The 20,135-nt window shown below is 31.5% G+C and overlaps 1 protein-coding gene across 1 annotated transcript in view; it reads left to right on the top strand.

Moving 5' to 3' along the window:
* The window catches only part of LOC121125611 (uncharacterized), a 30,647-nt gene extending 10,917 nt beyond the window's left edge, over positions 1 to 19,730 (top strand). Inside the window, exons 2-3 of the mRNA XM_040720797.2 lie at positions 18,637 to 19,267; positions 19,324 to 19,730. Coding sequence (XP_040576731.1) covers positions 18,637 to 19,267; positions 19,324 to 19,375 — 683 coding nt within the window. The 3' untranslated portion in view covers positions 19,376 to 19,730. The remainder of the gene's footprint in view (positions 1 to 18,636; positions 19,268 to 19,323) is intronic.
* The last annotated feature ends 405 nt before the right edge of the window (positions 19,731 to 20,135 follow it).

Genomic DNA, 20,135 nt, shown 5'->3' with positions numbered 1-20,135 from the left:
GTTTTTTCTTCATTCTTCTACGGCTGCTTTCATGGCCACGTCATGAAAGCTAAGCTCTTCTTCTTCCAAACATTCTTCAATGCACGTGGATTTTCGTTTTTTTAAATTTTTATTTACCAGCAAGTGTTACATTATATGCAACAATGGCCATACACCTCAGATATGACCTCATGACCTGTTTTATTTACAGTCCTTTTTTTTTTTTTGCTTGCGAATATGTCATTACTGTATCAGCAAAGCATCTCAACAATACTTTTACCTTACCTTCTCCTTCTTTTGCAAAAAAGAAAGTTTCTGATATTTCAAAAAATGGTTGAATGGTGACAAGGAGAAATTTATGATATCTTTCTTTGGCAATATTTACTTCGGCACATAAAAGAAAGACTAAAAGTCTTAAATGAGATTAGATTTACTTGAGTTTCAGCAAAAGTTAACTTGCTTTGTTAAATTATTTGACGTTGACTGTTTATTCACAAATTATTTGATTTCGGTTCGACAAAACTTGAAACTTTACGGTATTCCATTATTTTCGTATAATTCGACATCTCAAATTGAAACAAAAAACGTAGCAAAAGTTGTTTTTGGTTTACTTAATTTCACTCACTTGATAAATTACATCATAATTTAAGAAGACGCTATCTTTGGAGCTCAAAGTTTATATTTATACCTCATAAAATGATCTATTTCCAGTAAATACAGAGGAAATTTTATTAAATAGTCTTGAGAATAATAAGATACTTAACACCTGCATGGATTACTACTTGATGCAAATGATAAACACTGATATTTGAATTATATCCAAGTAAAGCCGGATTACCACATTTATCGTGCGTGTACACCTCTAAGTATATAAATAGTATATATATATATATATAAATTATATTTTTGTATGAACTACTTTTCTTCCGATATCATTTACAGGGTGGACAAGGTAAATTCTGAATAACTTTAACGGCTAATTATGACACTTTTATAAGAGATAGAAAGATAACTTTTTATAAACTTGAAAGCCACATTAAATTTAAAATGAATATTCATAATGAAAGATCACGATCTGTACGCGGCACTGGAATGCCTTGTATATATTTGCTACCTCATGCGGATCCATGCCCTTCATTGTATTGGCGATGGAGGCCTGCAAGGCTTCAACTGAGGCATAATAATTCTTGCAGGTGATCCTTTCTACCCTGCCCCACATGTAAAAATTACGGGGGTTTAGGTCTAGGCTATTGGCTGACCAATAAAATGGAGGTCCAAGATCTGGCACATTTTGTACTCTTGAACAATGTTAGGCTTATGGGCAGTAATGAGGTTTTCTGGAAAATATATGGCTTCCCATCAGTGACTTCATTCCTTCATGGGATAACCATGTCCTTGAAAACGTCCTTGTATACCTCCTTGGTCACCTTCTGGTAATTTTAGAAGAAGTGGGGGGACTCATTCTTCCATGCTGATGACCGCCAGGACCTTAACTGAAGCTGGATTCTTTGTTTTTATAACTGGTTGGACCTCATAAGGGTCCACACAGATCCATCTATCGTTTTTACGATTCTGCTTGGCGTCAATGGTGAAGATTTTGTCGTCCCAAAAGAAATTCAAGTAACCAGCTTTGCCCTTCATTTGGTGTATAAGAATCTTGCCTTCGCTCATTCTGTCTCCCTTATTCTGCTCTGTTAGTAGATGATTTGAGGCTCTGCCCCTAAACAAGAAATGCATGTCAATCATGAGGGCATTATTGAGTATCCCTTTTTCACGTTGCAGTCCTTGGCCAGCTTAGCAATTGGTGTGTCTGGATCAGTGTCAATTGATCGTTTCAAGCCAGCTATGAATTTTTTAGTTTGGATTTTATAAGATCTTGCTGAATGAGCTGCTCTCTTAGTCTTTCCTTTCTCATCAAAGGCCTTAATTACATCATAAACTGTTGATTTTGGATATTTGAAGAACGAAATTATTTCCTGTGGGGAGTGTTTTAATGTGTTATATGTTTTTTTATATGTAATATGTTGCAACACAAATACAGGCTCTGTTGAACCTATTTTAACTTCCAGGATTGGGGTTATCAATAGAGTAAGACAGACCACTACATTGTATGCAATCATTTCAAATCCCCACGTCTCACTCTTAAAAAAATTACTTATTACTTAAAAATTACTTAAGTGTTTCAGAATATACCGCTCAACCAAACTCCTACCGATACGAATTTGCCTAGTCTATTTTTTTAATTTATTTGTAACCAAAAATGAGCTCATATAATTAATTTTAAACAAATAAATAATTATGTATAGTTATCGGTGGATTTGGCATTATTGAGCCGATTCCGATAATTTAAAAAAGTCAAATTCTTGCCGATCCCTAGTTTGATATTAACATACTATTATATTAAGTATTTTAGCTAGAATCATAAATTATAATCTGGATAAAAATAGAAAAAGTTGATGAATACATAAATTAATTTGCAAATAAAACTAAATTCATAATAAATTACGAGATTTTGTCATTACATACTTTGATAACATTATTCTTTTTTTCTTCTTTGCTCCATCTTGATTTAATTTCAAAATTCAAGATCAACTGTTTTGCAATTACAGCAAACCCCACTTAGTAAAAACAAATCTTTTCGGCCCTTGAGATCCGAGTAAAGTGAGGTCTACTATATTTACTGATCCGAAAAAACCAAAACATTTAATAGATTGTAATTTTCGAGAAAAAATCATGAGAAACTAAATATTGAGCAATGAAAATAAATCAAAGGGATTAGGTTCAACTTGTATTATAAAAAGTCTTTTACAGTAAAGTACACCCGGGTTTGGTTTTTTTAGAATATTGGGGTTTTGGAAGACAAAATAAATTCAACAAACGCTTATGCATATCAAATGTTTGTATGCACACCTGTAGATTATTGAACCAATTCAATAATGATACAAAGGCTGAACATAAAAACTCTACATTTTAATACACAGCCAACAAATTGCTGCCCAATTAGTCCATGAAAGTAACTTACTTATACAGGTGTTGTATTTTCCGATTTTTATAAACGAAAGGTCATCGGGGATAGTTGTTGATTATAATATTATGAAAAAAGAATTGGTACAAACAGTCCGGACATAACGGGGTAAGAAGAAGCTTTTGCAAACTTTTTGAATCCAAGTTGAAACTTGTACACAACAAATATATTATTAAAAAAAATATATGGAGAAAGAATCATCTTTTCAAAAGAGATGATCTCAAAATCTTTGAGGACGAACTTTACGACACTAAAAACTTCCGAATTCATTATTTATACACTTTTTTATAAAAAGGGCCTAAAAAATTAAAGTACAAAATACTTTTTGAAGGAATATAAAAACATATATCATCTAACAAAAGTGTGTCTTTATTTATTCATTCTTTATTTCTTAAGGCGATATCACTTCTCATAGAGCCACCAGAAGAAACAGACAAGAGTTAGTAAATCTTCTTTTTTTTCTCAAAATTTATTCTACTAACAAAAAAATGAGCATTTATTTATTTGTGAAATTATATTTTTGAACTTCATCTTCTTGTAAAGGGAATTAAGAGAATTAAATATAACTTTATTAAAACAGAATGAAACGTTTTACATTTCTTTTGAACAATACTAGATTAACTTTTGTATCTTATTATACCTATTCATACTATAAATATAATTGACTGAATACTTTTTTATTGTACATGATATATGGTATTATACTTACTGACTTAAAGGCAAATAACTCTATATTAATAAATAATTACCCCTCATGAGAAAGTTTAGTAATTTTGTCTTGAAACAACAAAAAAAATGAATTACTAAATACAATAAAAGTTTTCAATGAATGTATATAAATAATTAGAGAAGCCATTATAAGAAAAAAAAAGAAAATAGCAGTCCGTTGACTGTTTGGCCCCAAATTACTCTACATATTTGTATTTTGGGAGGTAAAAGTGGGAATAGTTGTGTTCAAAAAATGACTTATCGAGTCCTGAGTCAGTGTAATGTTTCCAAGGCGAATCGTGAGTCCATTTGAAAAGAAAACCTAAGAATCGAATAATATTAGCTATAGTTGATAGCTTTCATCATTGGGTGGGGTGGGGGGTAGCCCAAAACAATCAACACCTATATAATTAAATAGGTTTATTTTATTTATATATGTACAGTGGTGGGCAGAAGTTTCTGGACAATTTGAAGACAAAATTTATAACGCATGAAATTTAAATTAAACAATTAGCTCTTGTATCATTCAATATGATCACCATCAGCATAGATCACCAACTGTAAACAGGGCATAAAGATTGAGCAGGAGCCCTTTATTACATCTGTTTGTTTACCTTCTTGCTCAGATATGATCGCAACTAGAAATCCCACAAGTTAAAGTCAGGCCTCATGGAAGGCCACTCATCAGCTGGGATAACGAATTGGAAGTGGATGTCGGGGTAAATTTATGACAATTTTGCAACATTTATTCTTGAATCCACATTAACCTTGTATCTGGAGGGCATGTGGCTTACAGCCATGTCATCAAAACATTCTTAAGAAAGACTAAGCACACACAGGAGGTCAACTTGAGATCGTTGTAAAAAATGTGAGGCGGCAAAACATTCCCATCATTTGTGATCAAGCCAAACGCCATTATCTTGTACGGGAACTTGGTCTTTGTCACAGAACAAACGTTATATCTATTCTCTGCTAGCATGTGTTCATTCTTTGGGTTGTAGGCAGCGTCCAAGATGAAGCTTGACTAATCACCGTCCTCCTACTGATACCCCTCCTCCGAGCATGAGCAGCCATTGAGATGACAGGATTTGTTTTGATATACCTCTTGAGCCCAGCCCTGATGTAGCCAGTCCACTTTTTGCCTTTGTGTGTACCACATGAGGAATGGGAAAGCCCCTTACCCGCATTCACTCGCTTGCAGATGTTTTAGATATTGATCTTGGCATATTATGTGACTTTTATGATTGCCTTAGCATCGTTGCGGGCCTCAAACAATTCTATAATGACTTTATGCGTGTCCTCTTGCTGCTTCATGGTGAACCTGAAGAGATTAACTATAAAAGCAAAAGTTGCTGTCTATAGACAGTACTCTCAATTGAAGTTTGAGCTTAACAAGATAAACACAATAGATTGCCAAAAAAAAAGCAATCAGAAATATGTTCAGATACTTCTTCCCACATCTTTATTTCTAATCCCCTTTATTCAGCCATGCAAAGCGGGCACACTCTTTTTATTTTTGACTGAATAAAGGGGATTAGAAATAAAGAAGGAAATTAAGATTTTATTTTGGTCAGAAACTGCCTTGTCATGATCTTGGAAGCCCAAAAATATCATAGAAAAAGGATGGGTTATTTTATATGTCCACTTGCTAAATTTCAAACAGATATTTTCTACCATTTTGGATTTGATTTGTAATAACACCAAAAAAAGAATTATAAATATATGTAAGATGAGTTGAGTCTTGTTCTATTCAGTCCAGTTCCAATAGTATGTCCTTAAAAAAACTTACTTAAGCTGGTCATTTTCTAAAAATTACTCGAACTCGCACGAAACATTTTTTTTAGAAAATTTGACTTTATTTAAATATTCGAAAAACTCCATTCGAATAATGATTTGTTAATGCAACTACTATTATTAAAAGAGAGTTGACATATGAAGCAGGAAAAACAACCCCATTGCATATTATGTGGAAATTATCAAAAATTCGAACTCTATCGTACTCGAAAATTGATATATTTTTCTTTCACAAAATTGGTTTGAGGCATAACTAAAACCCTGAACTTTAAAATGTTTACCCAAATCCAAATAAATTTGAAACCAGCAATCTGCTAAGGATGTAACAGGCCCGAAATGATGTGTCTTAATATGTATATATGAATGAGAAACTGTTTTTAGAGAGTTAAAAAATCTAGAGGAGGGGATTGTAGTAAGACTATCAAGATTCTGAAATTGGAGATAAAAATATAAAAACCCCTACTATAATACTATTCAATGATTGCCCCCATAAAATGTACCTCTTGCTCAGCTGTTGATATGACTTCTCTTGGTCCTTGTTATTGATCTGAAAGTTGATGATTTGCTGAGGTAATACATATTCTTTCAATAAGTTAGACAAATGTAGTACCATAGTTGATAAAAAAGGAATACTTGACGTAACTACCAATGAATTTTGGGCCTTTTTTGTAGAAATCCTTTTGAGAATTGTTTCCTAACTGGAGGAAGGGCAATTGTATTTCCTGCTTTCAGTTTTCAATTAAAAACTCAAAATGGCTTATTGGTAACGCGCTCGGAGAAATTATTATCTTGAACTCTATGTACGTTGGTTCATTGAAAAAAAAAGATACTCTATCTATATGGACTTCACACAATAATCTTAGGTTAGATGGAGTAATTGTTTACAATATAATGTTTACATATACTTAATCAGTACAACTCCATCCAAACAATTAAAGAAACATTAACAAAAAGTTGTTTTTCTTTAAAAGAAGAGAAGAAAAGGAAAGTTGTGGACAACAATCTCAGGAGAAATTATTCTAGTGAACCCAATATGCAAAGATTGATACTCGGTCACTCCTTAAGAAGGAAAAATACATCATGCATAGGGTTGAGGGTATGGTTGTGTGCAAGGAGAAGGCAGGAGTGATACATATGTTATTAATTTTGAAGAGTCACCATATTATATTTTATTTTAGAGGTAATCATATTACATTTTCCACCTTTAATAATGTGAATCTTCTCTACTTCAAATAACACTAGAGGATAAATAATAAAAAAGGAGCTGTTTTTAGTCATTTTTATAATAATATTTAACAAATGTTAGTGGCAAACTATAGATTCTTTATTTGAGGGAAACGTTATCACAACAATGATTTGGCAAATAATGGACAAAAAAAAACACACGTAACAACCATTTTTTTCCTTGCTAATATGAGACTGTTATTTATCATTACTTTTTGCTCAGCTATAATAGTGTATATGAACTTCCTTGACGCCAATTTGTAGTCAGATGGAGTTATTATAATACTATAATCTTACAAGATCTTTACTAGGAAAGGTTTAGTGATGCAATATAGATTTTCCTGCGTGTCGTGCAAATTAAATCAAGTTACCTACAATTAATTATTTAAGGAATTTTGTGCAAATACCGTGCAACATGATCGATCACTTTGTAATTTGCCTTTTTTAAATAATTTAAATCGCTTATTATATGCAATATATCTTCAAGAAGAACTTTCTGCTATTGGTCAATTTAAGGACTACTTTATAGAGTAGAATAATTATGAAATGAAAAGTTGAATTGAATTATAACAATTATAAAATTAATGTTTTAACTATTTAAAATATCGTTAGCTATAAAAAATCGTCTTTATCTTTGGCATATTTGAAAAATAAAGAAATTGAAGAGTGATATGGTAGCCCTGACAATTTATTAAATGATTAGTAGAAGATTAACATAGCTCCCATGACATTTCATTAGATCATCTACAATCATCTGTGATAAGGGAGGAAGATGAGAAGGAAATAAAGAAGGATATTGTCAATTATAGCTCCCCATCAATGCCTCAAAGTTACGTTTCGTCTTTTTTGAGCACACACGACTGTTCAATCAGGTGTTCAATATAATTGAATGTAGCAAAGAAGGAAGTTCACTACTTAGGAGTTTAATAATAATGCCAAAAGTTTGGAAAAGCAAATTCATTCTTCAGATTACCAATTCCAAAAAAGCGGGCACGCTAAAAAATACATAAGTTTTACATTACTCCATATAAACTATAAAGGCTAAACATGATTATTTTTTAACTCATGAATGACGGAGAGTCACGTTGAGGAATTATAATTGTAAGTCCTTGTTGGACTCGGAGTAATTCCTCTCTATATCATTGCTAGATATGGAGTTGAGTTTGTATATATTTCATCTTTCTCAAAGCTTCTTGCAGTAAAATTAATTCTACCCCATGAAAGCTAAGCTACTGTCCTCCAAAGTATTTTTCTAATCGTCATAGTGACTATGTTTATTTTGGGCTTTTTTTTTTACACGCCAAAAATACACACAATACAGGGTACACTATTTGCCGGCAGCCATACTTTCTCTTTCGAACTCGAAATTAAAGACCATGGAAAATTGAAATTTAATTATTGCAGTTCATTTTAATCATTAAGAACAAAAAAATTTCATTAAGTGAAGCAACGAGAATAATATATTCTTGTAGTAGAAGGAGAGATCTCGAATTATTGGAAATATTCGGACTACAAGCACTTTGGTATATTTTGAAACTAAATGAAATATCTCATTATGAGTTTACACACTACGACTCTTGTACGTAATTATACTATAATGATTTGTGGTAGATTGAAAAAAAGTTTTATGGAACGACATAGCTCAATGGACAACGCGCTCGAGAGAAATTATTTATTTTAACTTATTTTCGTAGTGAAGGATATTAGATCCTAGATTAAGTATATGTACTTCAAAGACACTAACTAGGTCAGATGGAGTAAATCTAATGTTTACTTATACTTAATTAATACAACTCAATCTGATAAATTAAAGGAACATTAAAAATAACAAAAAACCGTAGTGCCTTACATTAAGATATATGATCTCCTTTGCCACATCCTGGAGTCAACTCCAATTCCCTTTCTGAATACTCCATAAGAGGCCCAATAACAACCTTCTCCACATAATGAGACATTCATGATCCACCAAGTAGCTGACTGTCCAAATATCTTGAAAAAGTCGAGACCCCTCACTTCCTACTCCAATAAATATTATTTGCTTCAATTCTAATCGCTTCGAAGTTTTTTTTTGTATTATTAATATGCTGCGATGATTGAATTTCAACTTTCCACAGACGCAACCTCCAATTTCGACATAAAAAAATAAATTATGACGTACGGACAAAGTTTAGGGTCTCCACAAACTATTTTTTTGGTTGATCATTTTTTTATTAATTAAATTTATTGTTTCTTATTCCATAATTTTTTCAATTACTTCTTAAAGCATTAAGTATTAACAAACAGATCATACGATTAAATTGGGCAAATGAAATAGAATGTACAATGTTAAAATTACACTTAAAAGAATGAAGTATTCTATATTTATTAAAAATCTCATAAAAGATTACTAAGGGATTTATTAGTTTGAAATAGATAGGGAATAATCCCCTTTATATAATACAAATATAAAATTAAACAAAGTTTAAAAATGCTTTGAGTTTATCTATGGCAGGACGATTTCTTCAGACCTACAGGAATCGGAGTCTTCCTTGATCTGGAAGTATGCATTATCTTATGAAAATTGTTAACATATCAAGCTTACCTTGAAAACAAAGTGTATTTTGGTAATTTGCAAGATAGTACTGTTCTTATTGATTATTTTTTTATTTCTTTCCATTACAAAATTGGAATAAAATGAATTGGAATCATAGTTCCACAGCATTGTAAAATGAATCATCATCAAATATATTGTTCGGCAATTTTTCTTTTCGGCAAAGTGGTTATTCGACTAAGTGTCTGTCAGCAAAATGGTATTCAACAAATTGGTCTTCAACCTTTACAGAAACCGCTTCTTTAACCACAAAGTAAAGGGGTTTGCGTGAATTATTTTCGGCTTGATTTCTTCGTCTTCCATGTTAACCCTCCGATTGTGAAGGATTTTTTTTTGACGTAGTTAATGAACTTGGGTTAAACGTTAACCCAAATATTAAGCGAATTTTATTTTTCGATATACAGTTGAAAACTTCTTAAAATTACTCTAATTAATCATAACAACATTAGATTTTGGAATAAACAAGGTATAATTTTTGATTATTATTGTTAAAATATTATAAAAACTGCTATAAAAATTGTTAATTACTTTTAACAAACTTTTGGTACTAAAAATCTACTTATTAACTTTGATGATATTGAGTTTTATATTTATATGGGATAGCAGCTTATATTTTTAACAATGCGTAACTTTAAATTGAAAAAAGGGAAATGGATTAAACAAAAGAATGACTTAAAAGAAAAAAAAATTAATCAAATTTACCAAACTTCAATTAAAAATTGTGAAATTTACAAATTGTTCCAAAGAAAATACATTTTTCCAACAATAAAATGTGTATTTATTCTGAAAGATGTTTCAGGAGTATATTAATGCTGTTTCCAGAATTGAAATCTACTTTAAACAGATTTAAAGCCATTTTATCAAATTTTCCTGTTCAACGACGCCAAATAACTCCGGGAATTGCCAGTCACTACTGTTATAATCTACTAATTTTTTAATTCCTCAAGACATTAATTACATAATTGTTTTCATTCTTATCTCTTTTTCATCTCATAATTATTCTAATAAGTGAAAAAAAGTCACCCTTAGCAGGCACAAAAAAGAATTCATGTTCCATGTTAAGATTTTTTTTTTTTTTTGGTTCATATTTTACTATACTTTTGCAATATGCACATAAAATATTAATACATAATATGTAAATGTTTTATCATAAATTATGAAAGCATCGTCCTAGATATTTACAAAGGAGTGAGACATGCAATTAAAAGTTTTCTCAAATAGTTACATACTTACAAAGGTTGGTAATAAGTTTGTGAGTGTTTAGATTTATGTGCAAAAAGTGGTTTTTGAAGTGTTCTCATACACATTGTATATGTTGGTTTAAATAAACATTCTTATTAATATCGGTAAAATGCTCCAAATAAATATATTATCAAATGGTTGGACGATCAAGTTTAAACGAAAGAATTGTCTTCAAAATATGAAATGAAACTTATTAAAAAGTGATAATATTATACATTTTTTACTTGAATTTGCTAGAAAATTGCAATTGTATCTTGTGTAAACATGTAAAGGAATTTAAAAGATGGATTCTCACATTAACGATCGTCAGTTAAAAATTGACGCCACGGAGTTTTATATCCATATGAAAAAAATATCTTATATAGAAGGTGTTCAGGGTGTGTTGAAATTCCGCAGACGTGACTTTACAGACTCATCGCTCAGTTTCGAGTTAAGATACTTGATTGAAATTTTTTTAAACATATGTTTTGAAAATATATTTTAAATACATACACGTTGAAATTTTGTGTCTAGTTTGATAAAAAAAAATTACAATACCCTTGCTGAAAGCAACCCTTCAACGTCAACTAGGAGGCTCTCGAGGGAGCTGAGTTAAATATTGATGATATGATGGCTACTTTCTACGATGTGTGGATCTCCATAAAGGACAATTTCAACAAGATGGCCTACTCTGCCTTCAAAAAAAGATGTGAGCATGTGCATATTTCCTGCGGGTTCCATTTTTGAAAAATAAAATATTAAATGAATATTAAACACGTAAATGATAAATATTAAACAAGCTGTATACATTTTTAAAAGGACCACTACAATAGTTTTGACTGCTAGAGGTGGAACTGCACATTAACTCCACACTAATGAAACAAAAGTAGATAAGACCAATGTTAAATAAAAGCATCAATAACTATCTTCACATAAATCATCGAAATTAGACATAAAATGTTAATTGTATACCTAATAAGGGAGACAATATATTCAAAGTAAGTAAGATATAAATAATGTCACAAAATGGGTCAAAAAAAAGATAAATTTTTGTTTTCGTAATCAATGAAAATTTTCATATTAATAAATAATAAATATTTGGATAAAGAAAAGTGCATATATAATACGTTCGCTATACTGGTCATGACCGGAGTACTGACTACAATACTGATAACAATATTGACCTGCTGACGACATCACCCCTCAAATTTATGTAGTGATCTCACACCCCCTAAAAATATTTCCTTGATAAAAAAATTGTAAGAATAATAATTTGACTTTTTTATAAAAAATTCGCTTAACTTCTGAGCCAGACATCATCCTCAACAAAAATTATGTTAACATCCCTAGAAGTATAGATGAGATTTTTGTAAAAGCACAAAGAAAAGAAGGAGTGAGAGATATGGTGTTACTGAATGAAGACCCATGTTATTATCTGCTGTCTATTAAACGATTTTGGAAGGGATAAATTGAATTACTGCTATAAATAGAAGAACCTTTTAGATTTAAAATATCATTAGTGCAGCGAAAATATATTAATTACATTGAAATACAGATATATTTTAGTTTATTAAATATTTTTAAATCAATTTACAACAAAGATTGGCCAGAATTCTTTTTTTTCGAGGGAAATGTTAATTAACGACTTATTAATTAATGGACAAAAAAGAAGAAAGAGCACACGCAACAACACATTCTCCTTTTCTAAGCGGTAAACTTAGTTATTTCTTTACACAAATTCCTTCTTTATCTATAAGTAATCATGTAAATCGTATGTATTTTTAAGTTGGTCCACTTTTTTGGCATTAATAATCTGAAAAATGATTTCCGCTCAATTATTTTAAAACCCTGATTGAACATTCTTATATATTCATGAAGGACGAAGAGTAGCCCTGAGGATTTGATATTGTAAGTCCTTGTTGGACTTGTAGTAGAATTAAGGATTAACATCAGAGTAATTTTTGTCTTTGTCGTTGTTCATTTGTCCTCTTAAGACAGCAGATTGTTGCTGATCTAATAAAACATGATGAAGGCACTATTCTCCTCCGAAACATTCTTCAAATTATCAGGTTTATCATTTTGATTTTCCATTTCCTTTTTTTATCATCCCCAAAATATACACAATTTTCAAAACTAAATATGTGTGAACTAGTGTAAGTTTTAAAATGTATTTAATCTTTTCAGCAAGATTAAACAGTTATCACATCATAACAATGATGAAATTATCCGATTTAATTGCCTTATAGACTTTTAAAAGTACCTATCAACTCATACCCCTCTCAGTTTTTTGAAATGATATATTTTTTTGCTGAATTGCCTCTGAGACTATGGAAATCTTGTGAGATTAAAACCATATCTATGATTTATATGTACATTTTTTTCGAACATGCCTAAATACACCTGATTTACATCACTACCTATAAGTGCATGTCATGTTCCTTAACGACATTTCTGTTCCATATTTTTTGTCTAAAAAGTATAAAAGAATACTGATATCCATAATTATATCAGTACAAAAATATTGGTAGTTAGACAACAATATACAAGTTGTCCTGAATTAAAGGGTCATCACCTTTAATACCATTAAATGAATCTCTGTGGAGATTTTGTTACCCATATCACTTTTGGGAGAAAGCCTTATGGCCACATATTTTACCTGATCTGAATCCTCTTGACTCTCCAATGCAGTGTATGATCGAGGAAAAGTACAGTTCAGTTGTCATGCTCAGCAAAGACAGCTATTGAGGCCGTCTGTGTAAAAATTTATATATATATCATTTTAATACAAGCCATAATCTGTAAAACATTTTAATTTTTTTATGGTACTCTAATACTCATGTTCACCCTGTATAAAAGTTCCAAAGATAAAAATAATACATATTGATTGATGTAGATATATCTCAATGAATTAATTACATTAGCTTTGTTAAGAAAACGCAGTCATGGAAGATAAAAGTTGTCGTCCGATCACAGTCTAATAACCTTATAGGACATTTATAAATTATTAATATTGCCTTAAATATATTATACATCCAGTAATAATATGCTGTAGAAAATATACTATTGATTGTCTTTAATGACTAATGATTTTAAAAATAGTATCTAATATGTGGATATTATTAGTATAAGTTTTCCCGCACGTCATACTTTCTCTTTCTATCTCAAAATTGGAGACAGCAACAGCAGATAGCTGAAAGTCCGTTATTGCAACATTTTATTACAAAGGAAATATCCATGCAAAGTAAGGGAAAGCGACGTGTAACCAAGCAAAGATTATATTATTGGAGTCGCAAGACAGGGATCTCAATTTTTTTTTTTTTTTTTTTTTTGAAATATTTGAACAATTAGCACATTGGATGATCATGAAAGGAGATGGAAGCTCTCATTATGTTGAGGAGGTTGTGACTTTGTCTCTTAATAAGTATCGGGAGGGAGAGACAGTGAGATGAGGCTGGAGGAGATCATTTTGTAAAGTAAGGCGGTCTCTTCTTATATCTGTCATGAATCAGTGCAGTATAATTATTTTCAGGAATACCTTGTCTGGGAGTTGTAGTGAGCAAATTCGTCTATTTCAAGCGCTTCTAGAATTTTCACTCTAGAACATCCATGAACTCCTCGCATAATGTTGGTGCAGTGCCTCACAAAATGATCTCTTCCATCCTCATCCCTGTCTTCAGATCGGACTCCCCCCCATTCAACATAAAGGATAAAATCAACCACAAGACCTCCGATCTACTTTTATTATCATCCAAAGTGCTAAAAGCCGGCCGAGATCCCTCTCCTCCCTCCTACTCCAATAATATAATCTTCGGCTCACCTTACTAAGGAAGTCATTTCCTTAGTATTAAATTAAAAGTTTGCATTATTAAATTTCTCTTTTCCGCTGTTGATGTTCCCAATTTCGAGATAGAAAGGGAAAATATGAAGTGCGGGCAAACTTATACAATTTTCTCAATGTAAGTAAAATCACTTGAGTTTTGTATAATGGGTATAAACTACATATACTACAGTAATTGATCGACTATTGAGTTATAAAGGTTACATAAATGCAGTGGCTACTCAAAGTACGAATATTTTTAATCAAACTCTGTCATTTTAGCTACGAGGCAATTTTATTTTATTAGGTTTTTCCTTCCTTTTTAATATGGAATAAATTAAGCTACAAATTTTTGTCAGTGCACCAGGCCACAAGTTTAAAAAGTGTAAGATGCTTTGGCCACAGAATGTCCTCATATTTGGACCCTGGATTTTTAGCCTGCAGTCATAGTCATACCAGACCTGAACCCATACGATTATTATCTTTGTGGAAGAGTCGAGCATGAGGTCTGCCCCAGGTATCATTCGTCTGCAGAGACCCAATGGCAAAGGTGGATCTGTCGCTCAGACCTTGCTAAAGCTTCCGGCGTTTGTGCCTGAGGTTATCCTTTCATTATAAATAATTGAATTTCATTAAAAACAGATTTAAAATAATTAAAAAAATATATGGTTCTACTCAATCTAGTTAGTTTGTTATAAGTTACCAAACCAAACCCTTTTACCAAATTTATATGGGCCATCCTGTTAGGTGGAATAACTGCGATGTCGATCCTAAATTCTACTCCGAGTCCAACGCAGACTTACAATTATAACTCCTGAGCAAACCCTCATTGTTGATTTTTGTTATCCATGAGGACATGCAGTAGTTATTACTTTATACATAGATGTTCTGTCATCAAGAGTTAAAAATAATAATTACAGCTTAACTAAATAAAAAACACTCTTGAAATTATCAAATAGAAAGAGTTTGTTTTATAGTACATATTTTATACACCTCTGGTAATAATATATTGTAAGATTAACAGCACAAATTTTTTATTTAAAGGTATGTGCAGAAGGATTTCACATTCTTAATGTTAACTTTTCCAAGTATTATAGGGTGAGGACTCAAAAATTAGAAAATTTTAAGAGCCATTTTCACTTCTCCATTTATTTATTATTTGCCGTTTTTATGCCAAACTTTTGAAGGCAAAGATGGTGATTCAAATATTTTCTACACTTTTTATTACAATATGTGCCCCTCCATTAAGAATGATGGCTTCAATACGCAGACGAACAGAACCACAACTGGCTTTGATGAAGTCAGAGGACAAGTTGTTCCACTCCTCTGTGATCACTGCCTTCAGGGTATCAACATTCGGTGAGAAGTATTGTTCGTATTAACCTCCAAGACGCTCCAAGCAGCCAAGTACCGGGGATTCACGTACTTGAGGACAAAGTCCTGAAGTCTACCGGCCAGACGGCAGCATTGCTCTCCCTAAAGAAAGGTTGCACCTTCTTGGACGTGTGTCCCTGGGCGCTGTCTTAGATAAATATATAGTTGTCCCCGAGGAACATGCTCTTCAACTATGATACCGGAAGACCTTGTAGTAGACGTCCATGGTGGCTTTTGTGTTTTCCTCGAAGAAGTAGGGAACCATGTTTCTACTCTCCGACCCCACGACACCGAAAACTATGAACTGAGCTGTATGTTTGTTCCTGAAGGTTCCCTTGAACTCAACTCTTGAGTCATTTCAAAATATCTCTTTGGAATCAACTTGTGGGCGAAGGAGATCTCACATCCTTTGCCGTTTTTCTTGTTGCTCAAACATTTTTGATCACACAAAAACAAAACAAACATCAAATTGTATCTTTTTGTAAGTTTTTTCTAATGGGATCAAGTACAAAATTGTCAAACTTATAGAACTGAGGCTAGATGCCCACAGGGAGGATTCTAATTGTGAGTCATCACCCTGTACAAATGGCATTTCTGTTTGTATGTAAATAATAAAGAACCATGACGTCTATGTCATCGATTTGAAGTATATATGTGAAGATTATATATACATTAATGCTTAAATATAAAACTAAGTAATGTATACCTGTACTTTTTTCCTTATAAATGTAATTTTGTACTTATATCTACTTAAAGCCAGAAACTATTTTCCTTTGTTCCCGAACAAAATAAAGTTTTTCTTTATACAACGTCTTTTATATTAATTAAATATAATTATATTATTTGTACCTTCCATGTCGAACCAAAAACATAGATTTGTCCACTGCTGACAACAAAAAAAAAGATCCCCTAAACATACAGAGTGGTGCAGATAAATTCTGACCAGCTAATGTTTTCTAGACATAGTTTAAATGTATACATCTGTAGAAGCAGCATAAAGAGATCCTGGAAACACTTTTTGTGAGAACTTATTCTGTTAAATTAACGTTTTGCACAAGACACCGTTCTTTAAATTATATTAATGATATTTTTCGAATAATGAATTGGGAAGCCCCGATATTTAGGATTATATTTGAGCAATAACAATAAATTATTAAGGTATTTTCCTTCAGGACTCTTGATTTTCTATTCGATAGGTTGGGATAGAAAGAGGAAAGATAAATTAGTAAATTTTATAGTGAGTCATGAAAAAATACGTTAACAAAAACTTTTCCATTTTTATTATATTATTATTTCACGAGAATAAAAATATATTTCAGGCTTTAGTGTAGTTTTTATGCATGAAAATTATTATAGTTATTTCTTCAAGAAAACAAGATAATGAAGTTTTATCATATTTCCCTTTAAATTTCCAGGATCTTTTTATACTGTCTCTACACAAATACAAGAAATACAGATCAACTGACAAAAAGAGTATACTTTGACATCATAATATTCAACTGCTGCTGATCGTCTAATAAAAAGTTATCCAGCCAATTTATTTCTTTTGGCTAATGTTAAAATTATAATTCAATTTGATTACAAAAGATAAAATAATGAATATGATGTAAATCGTATGTATTTTTAAGCTGACTCTTTTTTTATTTTAATTGCTGTTCTCATATTTATTTAAGCCCTGAGTAGTTAACTTCCTTTTCTCCTACATTCAATTATATTCAAAACCTGATTGAACTTGTGTGTGTGCTCGTAAAAGATTTGTGCTGGAGTTATAATACTAAGTCCTTGTTAGACTCGGAGTTCTGTTTCTTTTATTTTTACATGGCCAAAAGGTCATGATGCTTTATCCAGCAATGTTACTGTCAGTACTTTCATTTTATTTTTTAATATGATGCAATGACCTTTAGGAATACATGCTCCTACTTTAAAATGAGTCCTTCATATACAAATAAACAAACAGACTACATTTACTATATTCAAATAAAAAATATACATTTCGGACCAATATAATTTTTCACTTAGGACTATAATTTTTTTTGTCAATTCCCTAATAGGGATTTCTACTAGTATTTTGCCAGTCCTTATTTGTTCGGTTCAGCCCAGTCTTAGGGCCGTTCCTTAAAACTATCGGACCTTAGAACTGTCAGTACTAAACTAATTAAAAAAAGGAGAAATAAAGTTGAATGACAATGTCCAAACTTTATAAGTTTGAGAACTCATATGTAAGACTAAACTTTTCTGGAACGAGACAGAAACTCTACAGGAATGTAGTCTTGCAACACTCGGTAGATAAAATATATGACAATGACAACACTACCTAAGAATATAAATGAAACAATTATAAAGAAAAAATAACTTTTCTTTAAAGAGATTCTGGACAATTATAACTATAAATTAAAGGGAAAAGTTTTATTTTATAAAAGATTTTTATCTCTCAAGATATAAATATATTTTTTAAATTATGAAAAGTAACCATTCACTATAACAAAAAGTATTTATTAAAGCAAAGATCGGCGACAGTTTTAAATTTATTAAAAACAAACTATTGAAACTAACAACTAAAATTTGTGTACCTATAAACTGTCAAGCTCTATGAATGATTTATGTATCTATATCTATATTATAAGATACATTACCTACATAACTATTGCCGAAAGTAAAAAGTTTACTTTGAAGGCCTCTATTCACAACTTTTTTAATTCAATATCATTTATTGGATTTTGTATAAAATCAATAAGAATTTTTCCTAAAACTTCTTTATTTAATTTAAGTTTTTTAATTTTTTTTTTTTTTGCTCTCAAAATTATGTATAACTTTTTGTTGCAAAAAAACATAGTCTTATACATAAATAAAAAATTACATATAATAATTCTAAAAATCCTTCCATTTATTAATTTACTTTTACAGACAGCGAGGATAAGGGTGGAGATTTGTCTGGATTTAAAACCTTCAATGATCAATTATTTGATCATCCTCTACAAGAGAACCCCATGCCTCCTCTCCACCCGCTTAGAAGCCATACCCCCTTGGATGATGAAGAAGGATACATAAGACAGAGTCGAGCTGGATATTTATTTCGTACACGGAAGGATCCTAATAAAAAAGATAGGATGTACCTCTTCCGAACAAAGAAGGACCCATATCTACAAGATGATCCACAAGACATCACCAGCAGATTAATGGAGGATGAGGATGACGTACCTAATGAAGTCGAGGAGGGCACACAGCAACTCAACCCCAGGGAAAGACGAGATGGTTCCAACTTTTATTTTCGAACACGGAAAGGGGATGGGAATCGATCCCCACGAGGAGGCTACTATTTCCGAACAAGGAAGTCAGATTGGATGGAGGACACATCACCTATTTCTATGAGAGGTTATTTCCTAAGAACGAGAAAGGATCCTGGATCGTCGGCTGCGGCATACTGGTTTCGAAATCGAAGAGGGGATGAGAACAATGAAGAAGATCATGGGCCTATAGCAATGGAACCTCCTGAAAAAAGGGGTTACTTTTTCCGAACAAGAAAGCTCCGAGATTGGTTCGTATAATAACATCTTAATCGTTTGATGCTAATTCTTTTTTATTTATCTGCAGGGATAATTTTGAACGAAATCTAAGAGGTCGATCCTACTTTTTGCGGACTTAATCCGGTATTCTATTTTCCGGTCTTCATGGAAAAACTGGCTTTCTCTTCTGTTCTACAGATGAGAGATTATATAAATAAATATATATTTTATTCATATTAATATTAATTCAATTTGCTTTAACATCAATGTTGTCTTAGTCATAATTCGAAAATTTACGAATATTTCCTTTTCAATCATTATGAAAAAAAAATCAATCCCCGTGGCTTGTGAAAAATATTTCCCTCTTTGATTTTATACAAAAGAACATCTCCTTTTTATTCTTATTATTTAGTAATAAAGGCTTGTATATACTTTCAAGTATACACAAGCAGAATAATATTCATAGAACTATAATATAACCAATTGATAAATAAATCAGATGTCTCTATTTATTGTTGAAAAACAAAAACATTCACATTTCTTTCAACTCCTATGGTTCTCAGCCTTCAAAGGATATCCACCTTTCACAACTTGTCAAAAAAGCAAGAAAAGAAACTAATCTATATACAAGCAAGGTCTGTCTATGAAGCACTCCTTTTTAACACAGAACGTGTGTAGCTAAATCTATGTGAGTCGTATTAAAAAAGAAAATGGCAGTACATGTAAGAAATATGAATATGACTTTAAATTATGTTTAGAAACACGCGTGTGTGCCTAAAGCTGGGTGCGTCATACAAAAAAGAAGAAGAAAAGGGGTGTACATCAACGTTCTAATCTAACTAGTACTTAGGTAGATATAATCATATTACTAAAACCTTTACCTCAATTGGGACCCCTTGA

The sequence above is a fragment of the Lepeophtheirus salmonis genome, chromosome 10 (assembly GCF_016086655.4).
Source record: "Lepeophtheirus salmonis chromosome 10, UVic_Lsal_1.4, whole genome shotgun sequence".
Classification (NCBI taxonomy): Eukaryota; Metazoa; Arthropoda; class Copepoda; order Siphonostomatoida; family Caligidae; genus Lepeophtheirus; species Lepeophtheirus salmonis.
The sequence above is the reverse complement of the archived record's forward strand: the minus strand, read 5'-3'. Positions and strand labels throughout refer to the sequence as shown.